General features: G+C 43.3%; 1 protein-coding gene across 2 annotated transcripts in view; it reads left to right on the top strand.

Annotated features, from left to right (window-relative positions):
* The window catches only part of SIK2 (salt inducible kinase 2), an 85,844-nt gene that overhangs the window by 60,079 nt on the left and 9,862 nt on the right, over positions 1–15,903 (top strand). For both annotated transcript variants that reach the window (XM_028708640.2, XM_028708639.2), the window contains exons 7-9: positions 3,231–3,451; positions 4,997–5,149; positions 6,850–7,014. In XM_028708640.2, the coding sequence (XP_028564473.2) occupies positions 3,231–3,451; positions 4,997–5,149; positions 6,850–7,014 (539 nt within the window). The remainder of the gene's footprint in view (positions 1–3,230; positions 3,452–4,996; positions 5,150–6,849; positions 7,015–15,903) is intronic.

Genomic DNA, 15,903 nt, shown 5'->3' with positions numbered 1-15,903 from the left:
GATGTTTGTTCCATGATTTCAGCATTGACCAGAGCAGCATCCTAGAGCAGCAGTGCTCTAGCCACTGCTAAGTCTTCTAGGCTGGTATATGATAGCTGCTTAATATGACATGGAATGCAGCTAGGATGTCATGATGCAAAGCAGGGATGAATGGACCCATCTAACTCACTTCAAAACTACATGCACCTCCCTTTATTTGCATGTCCATTGTGTGCTTAATCTTAATCACTTGTAGTCTTTCCAGTAGTGTGGCTTTTAAAAACAAAAAACAACAACCCTTCTTTGCATGAGAAGCTCCTGTTTGCACTACCAAAGCAATGTGATCAACACCTTGTTATGTTTCCCTTCTGACATTTCTCCCTCTCCTCACTTCATGTTTTCCATTTCTTCTTCGTTTATCTGTGCTTCTGTTCACCTTGAACTGAAAAGTGTGGAGGTGTCTTCATATTTTGTTTCTGGAAAAAACCAAAATCTGCCTCCTTATCAGAATCTTTGTTTCAGGCTCTTAGTGTTGGTGTCAAACCATCAAGGGGTATTCCAGATAGGGGATTAATGTTGCCAATAGATTGTTCAGATCTGATTTTTCTGTGTGTGTGTGATTAGTACATGACCATCCACACAATATTTTTTAGTTTTTAGCTTTTTCATAGGCATTCCACTGTTTCCTGTTTACACGACTGAGCAGTTCTTGATGGAATGTTTCTGTGCTATGTTTTCTGACCCACTCAGTCACTTCTCCCCTGACCTTCACTACCTCTTCCCCTTGTGGGCATGGACAGGTATTTCTGTGCATTTGCATACAGATCTTAAATGCTTTTACTCCAAAGGAGGTGTGCAAGAACCAGTCTCTAGTTGTCATGTTTCATTATGGACAAATTGGATACTTCTGCTTTGTGGGAGGGGATCCGTTGCCATTTGGTGGCTTTAAAAAAAGAGTCATATAGACGTATTGTGCAAGACAGATATGTAGCTATACTGCAATCCTGGCAAAGTGGTCTTGCACATGACTTGGGTTAAAAATAGAAAGAAGTCCTGTTGGGGACTGTGATTAGTCTCCAAGGTAATCTTCTACATGCATCAAGACCTTGAAAGAATAGTTGATGAAATTTCGATGTGACTACACATGCAGCTATTAGTGGAAGCAGGCACAGTTGTGTTATTTGTGCTGCTGGAAACAGAATGGCTAGGTTTTGCTCAGGTTAAGAGCAAACAGAAATAGGGGTGCAGTGGTAGGAGCTGCAGCCAGGAACATCACCATACAAACCAGTCATCCCCTGTCAGAAAAATGCTCAAAGGAGCTTCTATACCAGCAGGTATAATGGGTTGTTTTTACTTAAGAGGAAATCTGGGTTACATGGGGAGTACAAAGGTGACATTTTGATGAGGAAGACATTGTTTAAGCAATGCAAAAACTCTTAAACGTGAGCAGCAATGATAGCACAATAAACTTCCATTTGGGAGCATCCTAGTCCCCTACATGGTCTACTTGTTTATATATTAATGTACTGTGAATGCAGAAATAAAATCTTAGTGCAGTAACAGCCATTTGGATGTGTAGGTGTAGACATGGCATTGTCAGGTATCCAGGAGAACTTAAAGACCAAGCCACTGCTTAAATGCTTACTAGCTGGTGTTGTAGGACTCCCCAAGTAGACGGTCTTCTGTCGTTTCTGACGACGCAGTTAGTTAATTAAGCACAGCTTCACCAGCCCTCCACTGTCACTCAGAAATCCTGGGAAGCAGTAAATGTCGGGCTTAACTGTGTGGCCAAGACCCTAGGTCAGTGCCACTCATTGTGCCAAGTGAACAGACAGCTTCCATGTCGTTCCCAGGCATCCAAATTCCTCATTAAACATAGGATGGTTGATAGGATGCGTGGCAAAAAAACATGAGTGAGATAAAGCAGAACATCAAATGTCATATAACAATGAGATGCCTTGTGGAAAACAACATATATGGTATTTGACACACTTCCTCTGAAGGATCAGGCTTGCAGTTTGGGAGTACCCTAGTTCCAGTGTGCCCCTTGGATGCACAGGTGACTGCAATGTTCAGGAGTGCTTTTTCTCAGCAGTGTGAGCTGTGAAAAGGCAGAACTTGCCATAGTGATGCATGTCTTTGCTCACCTGATTAGATTAGCGGAACATGCTCTACGTGGGGAGCATGTTGGACATTTGAACGATGCTCAGAAACTACAGCTGGCACAAAATGCAATAGCCATTCTAGTGTTCATTCTTTAAAGATCATATTACACTGGTCTTAGGTAGATTGTACAGCCTTCTAATTTGTTTCCAGGCCTCGTTCAAGATACTAGTGGTTAGGTATAAAGCTCTTAACAGGACCAGGACCAGGATATCTGAAGGACCGGCTCTTTTCCTTACATACCTTTCCATTCATTGAGCTCATCTTCCTATACTCTGTTGAATGTCCTGCTACCAAAAAGAGATTCAGTAAGTAGGGTTGCAGGACAGGATTTCTATTGCAACCACCCCAGTTATGGAATCCCTTCCTTCAGGAGATCAAAGTGGTCCCATCCCTGGACTTTAGACAGTTGACAGAGACATACAAATTGGTTTTTAATTGGAGACCGTAGGTTTTCCTTCTACTCATCTTGGTTTTTAATACTCTTGTTTTTAATTCTGCTATTGTTTCAACTGGTTTGTGGGTATTTGATTTTCTTTTTAACTGCCTTGGTGGCCTGCAGTACAAAAATGTTTAAAATAAAATATTGCGGTACGATGCCATGATGGTGCTCCTTTCCACAATTTCCATAACAACTGGGCAGGGGGCAATGATTTCTTGCAGCTGTAGTCGGCACTGCAACAAGCAAGTCAGAACTGCAAGAACACATACTTGGAATGGGGAGCTTAAAAAACAAAACAGTTTTTTTCTGTTCTGAAACTTCATTGGTTAACGCAAACGTAGCCCTTTTGTGCAATTCAGTCAGACCCATGACTACTATTATTCCTTTTATTGTGCCTGCAGTTAGAAATAATTGTGCTGTTTCCCCTAATTGCTCACCTGTAGGAGAAATGGGTTTTGTTCTTTATACAAATTAAAGACCTCTTTCAAGATTATTTTTATTTTTAGCAGTAGTATTTGGCATCTGAATTAAGCAGTTTCCTATTGCTAATAGTCACCCAGCTTCCATTGACACAGGCTAACAATGCAGATAGATCCCATTCTAGCTGTATCAGTCTGACCTTTTCACCCCTACTCTGTCCATGTAGAGTGTGAGCATCTTATCCGGAGGATGCTGGTCCTGGATCCATCCAAGAGGCTGACAATTGCTCAGATCAAAGAGCACAAGTGGATGCTGGTAGAGGTTCCTGTGCAGAGACCTATTCTCTATCCCCAAGGACAAGAGAATGAGCCATCAATTGGAGAATACAATGAACAAGTTCTGCGGCTGATGCACAGCTTGGGAATAGACCAACAAAAAACCATTGAGGTAACACAGTCTTTTGTTGTTCGGGTGGAAGCTCATTTACAGTCCCTACTTTACAGGTCTGTCTGGTATCTTCCAAGTGTTTCACCTTTGCTGGAGCTATTGTGGGAAGGTCAAACTAGTAACATAATGGTGCAAGAGACTAAATGAGCCTAATACCTTTGGGAAATGAATTCGCAGGGTAGAGGGAGTGAGGAGGGGGAAACCACCTGGTGGAGTTTAATGGGTATATTCTAGCGTGCACATCTCAAAGCATCAGGAAAGGGACACTTTGCCAGTAATTCCCACAACTGATTTTGCAAAGGTACACTCGGCTTTTATTGTACTGTGGAATATTGTAGCCCCTTCTTTTTTAAAAAGTGAGAAATATAATTCATATTTTTCTGGAGATAATGTTTTATTTTCTTAAACTTTCACTGTCAAGCCTTCCTGTCTTTTATAGCCTACAGTAGTGAAAATATTCACATGTGCCTGTTCTTCATTATATTTATATATATATTTATATATTTACAGGGCAAGTTTTGGGAAATTTGAGGATAACAAGGGGAGCAAAACAGGAAACGGACCTCACTTTGCTTTAAGCTTCTAAAATGTGAGATCTGACAAAGTAAAACAAAATAAAAATAAAACCCTTAGAAAAGCAGCCAGTTGTCTTTATTTTTGGTATCTTGGCTAGGATTCCAAATCAAGCCTCTTACCAGAAATAAACGCTGAAAAGCTCCCTGAGGAGTCTGTGTGATCACTTCCTTCAAAATGGTTGATATTTTTAGCCAGTGTGGAGTCTGCAGTATTAATGCTTCCTGCCAGAAAGTTGGCAGGAGGGAGGGCAGGGGGCAATGAAGCCTTGAGCCTCTTTGCTCAGGGCTCCATTTCCCATTGTGGCTCAGAATGTGGAATAGCCTAGGTTAAGGAACCTGTGGCCCTCCAATTGTTGTTGGAGTTCAGCTCCCATCAAGCAGGGCCAGTGGTCAGGGGCAATGGGAACTGTAGTCCAGCAATATCTGGACGGCCACAATGTTCTCCACCCCTGGGCTAGATTGTTTTTTAAGGGTTAATAAACAGGCGCAGACACACACATTGCTGACAGTTCATCTGTGCAACTGACACTTTTGTAAAATTGCACTAAAGTCAATATGGGGTTCCAGGGCCCAATTAGCATTGTCATTTTGGGCTGGGAACAGAATTTGGAGCTAGAAGGGATTAAAGCGTGTCTTGTTCCGCCACCCAGCCGCCCAAATGGCACTGTAGGATGTGCTTATGGAAAACATATTTATGCAGTCCCGTCAAAGAGCTGATCAACACACAGCAGGCATCTCCCCTCCCTCCTTCGCCAGCTTATCTCAACTAGGTGAAAACTCCCTCCCAGTCCCAAACATGCAGCCCAGTTAGACTCTAGGGAAAGAAAGACTCGCACTCCTCCCAAGGAAATGTTGTGGAACACCGCACCTCTCTGTATGCATATAGCTGTGGCAGTCTCTCACGCACTGGAGAAAGGTGAAATATATTATTTGTCCTGATTTAACCTTTGGGTGCCTGTTCTCTTCTCAGTCCTTGCAGGACAAGAGCTACAACCACTTTGCTGCTATCTATTACCTGCTCATAGAGAGGCTCAAGTCACATCGCAGTAGCTTCCCTGTGGAGCAGCGGCTCGATTCCCGCCAGCGACGACCGAGCACCATCGCTGAGCAAACAGTCGCCAAGGTAACTCCCTGTTCTAGGCACAGTTGTTACCACACAAGCCAGTCAGTGTTCAGTCACAGAGCTCTTCTTCCTACCCAGACAGACACACACCCCCACCAGCGACCTGTATTTTTAGACCTGGAACCTAGTTGAATATATAAAGGGCCTGCATATCACGGAAGCCTCCTTTGACTGTGGTTCTTTTTTAAGAAGGGTGTAAAGTCAGTCACCACAGTCCAGTTCTAGAAAGTGGTTCAGTTTGCTGCAGCAATAGGAAAATCAGTAAGAGGGGGACCTGGGCAGTTATTTTCCTTCATGATTTTGCCTGAAGCTGATCAGATGCACCAAAATTTGAGCAAAGGCAAGAAAGTGTTGTATTTCATTCCTCTGTAATGAGCGCTGGTATTTTGGCTAAGAGCACAAACCAGAAAGTCTCCCATTCAAATCTTGCCTATGCTGTCAACTCACTAATCTTAGGCTGGCCAATATCTCTCTCAGCCTCACCCAATCAACCTTCTCCATAATCTGCAATATGGAAATGGCGGTGCTGTCCTTCCATACAGGATCATTCTAAGCATGACTGTGATGTATGTGAATCTGAGCACAGAGTATTCATTTGGCATTATTTAGCTGATGGCTTTCCCCATGCTAGTGCTCAGCTTTGGGCAGGTGTTGTGATTCTCCTGACCGGCAAGTCACAGGCAATGTTAGATCTTGAAGCTACAGACCAAGCACTGGCCCACATTAACACGCTCACAAACCAGCTGGTGGTCTGGAAAGCAATCAAGCCATTAAATTGCTTTCAAAACTCATTGGTAAAACAAGTTGACTGCATGGCACTGCGGAACTTTTATCACGGTGTTCCTGCAGGCTCTGCCTTGGCTTCAGAAGCCCTGATAAGATTGCAGCTGAATGTCACTCAGACATTTAAGGAGCAAAACATTGGGTGGCATCAGAGCTTCACTCACTCATTCACTCACTCACACAAATATGCTATTTTGAAGTTTGTCCTTTGTAGAATATGATAAATGGCAGTAGTTTGAAGTTCCCAACAGATCCCCAAATATTCTCTTATTTTGCAAACTCCCATGTTTTGTTTTGTGTTTAAATGTATAGAAACCAAGTATGTTGTGCTTAGCATTGGCAGTTTGAGATGTTTAATATACACTGACGGTTAATGTTGTGGATGTTGCAATCCCCTTGCTGGCAGGCATCTCACAGCCTCTGACTCTTTATTTAATCAGCATGACGCCAATAAAGTGAGCATTAAACCAGCACACGCTTAAAATAACAGCGAAGGCACAATCTAGCTTTTAGCCCTTGGAGAAGCCCTCATTCTTCCTTATGGCCTCCTCACAGTTCCACAAGTGTGACTAGGCATGCACAGTCTGAAGTTCAGAACCTTCTGTAGCTCTAGGCAGGGCAAGAAGGTCTTACTAAAAGCATTCTGGCTCTAAAACACAGGACCAGCACTTCTCTTCTTTGTTCTTCTCTGAAAAACGTTTGGTGTGAGCAGTTCAGTCTTGTGTATTGGTCATTCTCCTTTCCCCACCTATGTTAGGCTAGTTTTGCCTCACAGGTTGAGATCCCACCACTTCTATTATTCTCCAGGGGTTGTTATTGTTGTGCTCCATCCCATGTCCGATACTTCCTGGTTTCATTTCTTGTTTTCTTTGCATGCCTTCTAACAAACTGTTCTTTATTTCTCTTACACTTTGTAGGCCCAGGCTTCCGTAGCTCCCGTCAACCTGCGCCCCCAGAATGTCAGGCTGCTAAGGTCTCCTGGCCTCCCACCAACTTCCACTGCTGAAGCTTTCTCTTTTCCCCCTTCCGCCTGCCAGGCAGAATCGGCTTTCATGGAGGAAGAGAGAATCGACACACCAAAGGTAAGCTCTGCAATTCTCACATGCCATATTTACGTCTCCTAGAATTTTGGAATTGTCCGCGATTGGAGGAGGAGTTAGATTCATAGCTGAGCCGAGTAATGCTGAAGCAACTGAGCTAAGCATTAAGGAGCTTAATAGTGAGCTGTTTGTTAGCTACAAAAGACTGAGAGGCTTATATCGGGGGTGGGGAACCTTTTTCAGCCCAAGGGCCAAATCCCCTTGTGGGCATCCTTCCAGGGACCATGTGCCAGTGAAGCCCATCACCTGAGGCCTTTCATTGTGTGCCTCCTCCCCGAGAGGTCCCAAGGGTAGCAACATAAGAATGAGCCTTTTCTGCAGCCCTGATCTTGCTGGATGCGGAGAAAGCATTTGATAATGTTTCGTGGGTATTCATGCAAAAAACTTTGGAAATTATGAGTTTGGGCAAGAAAATATGTAGTGGTATAAAAGCGATTTATAATTCCCAAAAGGCCAGACTGATTATCAGTGGTGAAACATTAGAAGCTTTTAGTATCTCTAAGGGAACAAGATAGGGCTGCCCTCTTTCTCCTCTCCTCTTTATTTACTGGAAGTATATTTGAAAGCAGTAAGAGAAGACCCTAGAATAGAAGAAATTAAATTGGGACAAAGGGCCTCTAAGGTAAGAGCCTTTGCAGACGATCTAATAATTACAACAAAAAACCCTCTAGAGAGTATTGTAACAATATTGGAAAAAACAAAAGAATTTGGACAATTATCAGGATTTAAAATTTAAAAAAAAAACTTGGTAAAAAAAATTGATGTACAGTACAAGAAAAAGTAAAGTTAGAAATCTGGAGTAAATTAAAACTCACGTTGTGGGAAGAATTTCTACAATCAAGATGTTAGTTTTACCAAAAATGCTGTTCCTTTTTCAATCAATTCCGGTTCGTAATGGCTTAAATTATTTTAAGGAATGGCATAGGTATTTGGTGAAATACATTTGGCAGGGCAAAAAACCTAGAATTAAATTTAAATTATTAACAGAAACCAAAGACAGAGGAGGGTTTTGAATGCCAGATTTTAGGATCTACTACGAAGCTGCCTGCCTGGTCTGGCTCAAGGAATGGATGATCTTGAAGAATACCAAATTATTGGAAATTGAGGGCTGGGATAATATAGTGGGGTGGCACGGCTACCTGGGTTATAATAAAGTAAAAATTCACAAGGGATTCCTAAATCACATTATTAGGAAAGCCTTATATGAAGTTTGGGAAAGGAACAAAAAATTATTAGAACCAAAAACCCCATGATGGTTGTAACCAATGGAGGTGGAAGCAGTAAAAAAGAAAAAATATGGATTCAAATTGGTTGACATATAAAAATCTTTTAGAGGAAGTAAATAATAGATTACAAATGAAAAAAATATGAAACAACAAGACATACAGGAATAGGCTGGTTACAATACCATCAATTAAATGCAGTTTTTGAGGAAGACAAGAAAGTAAATGGATTTGATAAGAAATTATCTGAATTAGATGAAGAATAGATTATAAATGATGATAAAAATCTATCCAAAATGTATAAACTATTATTAAATTGTCATTAAGAGGCAAAGAGGTTAAAGATGTCATGGTCAAATAGGCACAAGATTTCGGTCATGCAGTTGAAATAGAAAAATGGGAAAATTTATGGATTTTTATTTTTTTTTTAAATTGATATACATATGGTTTCTTACACCCTCGAAATTGGCTAAAATGTACCAAAACACTAGTGGAAAGTGTTGAAGGTGCAAACTTAAAGAAGGGAATTTCTTCCATATTTGGTGGATATCCCCTTAAAATAAAAAAAAAATGGGATAAAATTTATGAAGAATTAAAGAAAGTGTTAAGATACACTTTCCCCCCCCAAAAACCGGAAATGTTTTTATTGGGCCTATTAACAACAGACATCCCAAAAGAAACCAAAGGAATATTTTTGTATGCAGTAACGGCGGCCACGGTACTAATTGCTAAACATTGGAAAAGTAACATAACAGCGACAAAAGAAGAATGGGTTCTTAAGCTGTCAGAATATCTTGAACTGGCCAAACTTCCAGGTTTAATAAGAAATTATTCTAATGAGAAAATAAGGAGAGAGTGGGAAGTCTTTATAAATTATATGAAGAGAACTGATTCCCAGATTCATACTTGGTTTAGCTTAGAATAAAAATCTCACAGGTACCGATAATTAGAATATTTCTCCAAAACTTTAATCATTACAGACAACCAGTGATTTGAGGAATCAGTTGGAAGTTAGTTGGAAGTCAATTTTTCTTCTTCTTCTTCTTCTTCTTCTTCTTCTTCTTCTTCTTCTTCTTCTTCTTCTTCTTTTTGGTATTATTTTTCGTTCTTCTTTTTCCTTTTTTAGGAGAACATAATGTTTTATATTTTTGATTGTAGCTTATGTTATTATGTTTACATCCTTGTAATTTTGTTTTTGTATCTTCTGTTTTTGTATTATTTGTTTATTTTATTCAATGATTGTACGATGTATAAGTATAAATTAAAAAAAAAAGTAAAAAAAAATTACAAAAGAGAATGGGCCTTTTCTGCAGTGGCTCCTCATTTATGGAATACTCTCCCCAGGAAGGTTAGCCTGGTCCCTTCATTATACACCTTTAGACGCCTGGCAAAAACATTCCTCTGCAACCGGGCCTTTAGTTGACCAGCATTCTATGTCCTTTTAAATGCGTTTGTAGGAGAGATAGTTTAGGCACTTAAACTCATGCAGAATATAGCAACTAATACTGTGAACTTGTATGACTTAAAGATCTTCACTGGCTACTACTTTTGAGCAAAGTTCTGTCTGAGCATTCAGATCTTCATCAGAGCCCCTGCTCTGCCTGCCCCACTTTTAAAAATTGGTGAGTGGCTTTGAGGAAGAATACCTTTTCTGTGATTGCCCCTCATTTGAAGAAATCCCTATATCTACCTGCTAGGCACCGGGACGCAGGTGGCGCTGTGGGTAAAACCTCAGCGCCTAGGACTTGCCGATCGCATGGTTGGCGGTTCGAATCCCCGCGGCGGGGTGCGCTCCAGTCGTTCAGTCCCAGCGCCTGCCAACCTAGCAGTTCGAAAGCACCCCCGGGTGCAAGTAGATAAATAGGGACCGCTTACCAGCGGGAAGGTAAACGGCGTTTCCGTGTGCTGCGCTGGCTCGCCAGATGCAGCTTGTCACGCTGGCCACGTGACCCGGAAGTGTCTGCAGACAGCGCTGGCTCCCGGCCTCTAGAGTGAGATGAGCGCACAACCCTAGAGTCTGTCAAGACTGGCCCGTACGGGCAGGGGTACCTTTACCTTTAGGCACCGACTTCATATTGCTTTTTTCACCCAGGAATTTAGTGGTATTTAAAGGTTTTGACTATACTTCCTGTTAGGTTTAGGTAGTGTTTATATGTTTTATTGGGATGCGGGTGGTGCTGTGGGTTAAACCACAGAGCCTAGGACTTGCCGATCAGAAGGTTGGCGGTTCAAATCCCCGCGACAGGGTGAGCTCCCATTTCTCGGTCCTTGCTCCTGTCAACCTAGCAGTTCGAAAGCATGTCAAAAGTGCAAGTAGATAAACAGGTATCGCTCCGGCGGGAAAGTAAACTGCGCTGCTCTGGTTTGCCAGATGCGGCTTAGTCATGCTGGCCACATGACCCGGAAGCTGTCTGTTTCTCGGTCCCTGCTCCTGCCAACCTAGCAGTTCAAAAGCACGTCAAAAGTGCAAGTAAATAAATAGGTACTGCTCTGGCGGGAAAGTAAACAGCGTTTCCGTGCGCTGCTCTGGTTCGCCAGAAGCGGCTTAGTCATGCTGGCCACATGACCTGGAAGCTGTCTGTGGACAAACGCTGTCTCCCTCGGCCAATAAAGCGAGATGAGCACCACAACCCCAGAGTCAGCCACAACTGGACCTAATGGTCAGGGGTCCCTTTACCTTTATATGTTCTATTATTTTCTGTTGATATGGCTGCTTTGACAAAATCTTCCTAGAAATTTTCAAAGTAAAAAGTCAGCTCTTAGTTTTTGTGCTTTGGGGGGGGGGGCTGTGCTTGCTTTTGCCTTTCACAGTCTGCTTGTGGTGGTGCATGAAGGCTCCCCATTTATTGATGGCGGTTGTGTGGGTGTCCTCCTCACTGTGGTTTCCCACCAGAGGTGTCTCCACTTATCAGAAGTGGGCAGCTAACAGAGGCCTGTGTGAACTGGGCTTATTGGCTACTTCACAGCAGCAAGAAGTGTGGGAGACCTGCAGGCATTTTCCTAGGGTGGACAGTGCAGAAAGGCCCTTGTGTTTCACAGTGGTGTGGTTTCCTATGCCACAAGATAAACAGGGTGCCTGAAGCAGCTGACTGTGTGTTCACAACTCAGCTGACTTCAGGGCAGCTGCAGCACCGGTTTTCACTGGCTAAAAAACAGCTTCTTAAGAAGTCAGGCCTGTTGCAAACTGCTTCCTCTCCCAAGTGGACAGCTCTACCTTTTACGCACAGTGAGATGATGATAAGCTGGGCCAGGAGGGAGTTTGCCATGCTTTTTTTGGTTACAGCATCTGATACCCAGTCAGCCTTGTTACTTAGTAGAAATTAACCAGTGCTTGTCACATAGAGGCTTCTTCAGTCCTTGCAGATATGAAGCCTTCTGCTGAAAAGTTTCCAGCGGGGTAGCTGTGCGGAGTCTCTGTTGCAGCATAAACAACCAAGAGGCTTGTGGCACCGTAAGGGCTAACAGATTTATTATGGCATAAGCGAAATCTGTTAGTCTTTAAGGTGCTGCAAGGCTCGTTGCTGTTTATGCTGACAAGGACCCGCATGAGTTTTCGTTTACACTCACAGTGTTGAGGCTGCTTATTTGCAGCCAGCCTTAGACTTCTTTATGTAAACTTGCAGGTATGCTTGACTGCAGTTGCAAAATGAGTCCCCCTCCCCCAAATTTCCTTGTGAGCAGAGAATTTCCATGTTAATTTTCAGCTGTAATTGCAGTTTTCCTGCCTGTTTACATTATGAGATATTGGAAACTTGGCAGGCAGCAAGATGCTTTAATTGAAATGGTGTTATTAATGTTTGCTTTTAGTTCACTTCATGAGCAGTAACAAGCTTGCTGGGACCTTCAAGTTGTCAAAAAATATTAGAGACCTTCTGTCTCTAAAGCCTTTGTTTTTTTGTTTTTTATTCTCCCACTTTGTAAGTCGAAATTCACAATCTGCTCCGGAGAATCACTAGTTCAGCTGCAGTCCCTTTAGATTTTGGCTCCTGTCGTTAATGCAAGAAAACTTGTATTAACTTTGAGCTCCTCTGCCGCTAACAGGCTGGCACTAAACCTGACTAATCGGATGTGACAGATCCACAATTGTGCAAAGGTACAGTTGCTCCAGTGAGCTTTGCACATTCACACATCAAGCTGAGAGGTCTGTGGTGATGGGTCTTGAAGGGAAGTGGGAATTAACCAGAATGGATGTGAGCTGGCAGGAGAAAAATATTCTGGAGCCTTTGTGACGACAGGAGCACAAAATAGGCCAGAAACAGGTTTCTGTGGTGTGTGTATACCTACGTAATGACACATTCGGTTCTTGCACAGTCATTGCCTCATTAATATTGGTGTGTTTTATGCCATCAGATTCAAATGACACCCTTGATTTAGGGCTTGCCAAGATGGGAGACTTCTATATATAAGAGCAGTATGTACGGTACTAGGCCTGTCTAGCCCAGTGTCGTCCTGTACCACCAGATGACACAAAAGAGGCTTATAATTATTAGTTCGGTTTCTTTCACCATTCATAAATACGTGTCTGTGCTTTTTATATGACAGCTTATGAATGTGGCTGCTTCCCGCACAGCCAGCTTCATGCTGCGGAGCTAAAATAAGAGGAGCAGGCATCAGAAGTAACCCCACCCCCCAAAAATGCATCTTGGGGTCAGTTACCTCTCTTTCAGAGGGTCTTGCCTAAGGTGATTTGGCAGTCCATTGTCTTCCATTGGGACCAGGAAGGATCGACACCTGAATACCCTTTCTAATCAGCATGCCTGACACCAAAATGATTCTCCTCGGATGCGATATTTAGAGTGTTCCAGCCTTACCACCATTTCTATAAACATGGATCAAGAGATCTGTAAGCAGTTAGTTTTAGTGAGGTGTAGTATAGTTTTCTGCCTCTGATAAGGCTGGATAAACGTGAGCAGGGCTGTTACTATACAATACCCTGATTCTTGGCAAACTCTAGTCTAATTTCATGTACAGTTTGGAGTGGCAAAAGCATTCAGGCATATTGTGGAACCCCTCCCTCTTTAATCCAGGAGATTCCTCTTATAGCAGCTATTAAGGTGGTTGCTGTTTTTTTACTTGCTCCAAGCAACCTGAACAGTAAAATCTAGGAAACCTGTCTTAACACTGGCACTTAGTTCCACTGAATTGTTTTTCCTGTGTTGTGTCTGCTGGCTGAATTAAGTTGTCTATGCCTTTGGCTGCTGCTTAACCAGCCCGGCTGTTAACGGATAACTTGATTCTTGTTGTGATGCGGGTGGTAGCGTGGTGCCAGCCACAAAACTTTTGTTGCTGGCTTGGTGTTCCAGGAAACAGCCTGCCCAGCACAACACACAGCTCCATTGCTGAGTTAGCAGCTATAGGGCTTAAGAGAAATCATTGCCTCAGAGGAGCAGGGAAACATGGAAGCTCACACTCTCATTTTACAGCTGTGCTTCTTAAAATACTAAGACCTGCTTATACAGGAGGTGCTGTCCTGAACCTGTTTTTCTTCTGTGCTTGATTGTCAAATCCAATCTAGCAAGCGGGGCTTGACACGGTTTACCGTATTTGTTGCAGTCATCACCATGGGGCTGGTGTATCTTGGCTTCGTTCCCTGGTCTGATGACAGCAGCGCAAGGAGCTTTCCCCCAGAGATGTCTCCACATGTACAGGCTTGCAGGTCTTAATCCAGATGAAGGGAGAGGCCACCCTTCATATCTTAAGGGGGGGGGGGAGACGCCTGCCATGCATGCTGTTCCCAGCACAGGTTCCTTTTTAGAGGCTAAGCTATGGCCAGTGCAGGCAACACCAATGTCCTCCCTGTGTCCTAAATGTAGTTGTAGCTGGAAGTGTCAGCTAGACGTCCTGTGGTAAAACAAACAGCGGCGCTCCCGTAACCCGGCTGTGGGATCAGGGTTGCCTCTGAAATGTTCTTGTCTCCTGCAGTTGGCAAATTGCAAAACTGCCTTCTGTTAGACATGGAAGTTGCTTTGGTTAGTCTTTCAGTGTCTCAGTATAGGAAACAAACAAAAGTCATTTCTGGGTCCAAGGCAAGTCATGGAATAGACGTTATTGTGCTATCTGGCCGAGACACCAGTGTCTTTAATCTACTGTTGTTAGCTAGGTCCTTTGTTAAGCAGAGATGGGGAATGTGTGGTCCTCCAGTGATGTTGTGAGACTGTACTTCCTCTCACCCCTGAGCATTTGCTGGTGCTGATGGAGATGACATGTGGAGATGAGCAGGTGCCCTGCATATGTTTCAAAGGGAGTTGTGACACTGCCCAGCCTAGGGAGGTAGCCACCAGCTATAGGAGCCTGAACAGATGCAAGGAGGTCTTCTGCAAGGTGATTTTCAAAACCCCTTTAAACCTGGGTGGGTTTTTAAGCAACCGCAACAAGAAGAAATCTGATTACCATATTGAAATCAGTAACGATATCAAAGCATTTAACATCCTGCACGTAAGCAAGGATGAAAGTAGCTCCATCATAAGGCAGAATCTGAAGTACTTTCACTTGCATTAAAATCAGTTGCCAGAGCAGCCCAACAGGTATTTCTGGGGTTGACGCAACACACAAATGACTGGTTAAAACATACAGAGTTTCATTTTGCCTGAGAAAGTACCCTTCAACCAGGTGCAGAGTTGCCCTGGATTTTTGCTTCCACACCTTGCAGAATCAACCTTCAGTGCTGCCTTGTGGAGCCAATTTGTCATAAGGTTCATATGTGAAAGGGGGGGAGGGGTTTCAGATGTACAAAGTTGATGCAAATTATTATTTTTCCCCTTTTTTTGCTGACACTATTTAAGATGTTTTCGGGCATCATTTTTTAAAAAAAACCAAGGCTTCATTTTAGAGGCCGCTGAATGTGTTTCTCCAAGGGGGGGGGGGTCACAGAGAACATGCTCTCCTCACCCCAGAATTGGAGCCCTATCCAAGATATGTTCCCATGTGTGATAGACTGCAGTCAAACTCGAATATATTTTTTAGGTATCAGTGCAATCTCCTAGAGAAACGGGAACTTGGCCCAACCTCAGCAGTTCAGCAATTAGCTAATTTTGAAGCTGATCCCCTGAGACAGATTTCTTGATGGAATTCAGGAACAGCTGCTTAAATGTCTGGGAATTAGTCAAGAGCAGCAAGGTCACTCATCAGCTGGCTGGGAGGCCTCTTTATTGGAAGAGCAGGGCACCTGGGGCACAGCATTCTGGGAACATCTCCTCTGCAAGGCCCAAATGGGCAAGAGCACCTAAGCCTGTTCATGGGGGTTGCACAGGAGAGTTCCTAGTCAATTGTGCCCTAGTCCGTAGCCCCTCAGAGGAAGCAGTGCAGCTCTCTAGCTAGCTAGTAATCCTGAGCTGGTATGAAGTTGCTGGACCTTTTCATTGCTGTGACAAATGCTCATGGGAAGTGGTTGTTTTCTGGAAGGTAGCTGCCACAGGGAAGCCCCAGAGAATGGAGAGAGAGGGTTGTCTGTTAGTAGTTTAACTTGTGCTACCTAGAAGTTGGGTGGGGGATTTCTCCTGAGTTAGTGTGCCTGTTTTCACCAGGAAAAGATGGCCCTGTAAGAAAAGACCAACTCTCACTGCTCTCTCTCTCTCTCTCTCTCTCGCTCTCGCTCTTGCTCTCGCTCTCTGGTGTGTCTTGCCAGCTCTGCTCTTGACATTTTATCAAG

Source organism: Podarcis muralis, chromosome 15 (genome assembly GCF_964188315.1).
Source record: "Podarcis muralis chromosome 15, rPodMur119.hap1.1, whole genome shotgun sequence".
In the NCBI taxonomy this organism is placed as follows: Eukaryota; Metazoa; Chordata; class Lepidosauria; order Squamata; family Lacertidae; genus Podarcis; species Podarcis muralis.
The sequence above is the reverse complement of the archived record's forward strand: the minus strand, read 5'-3'. Positions and strand labels throughout refer to the sequence as shown.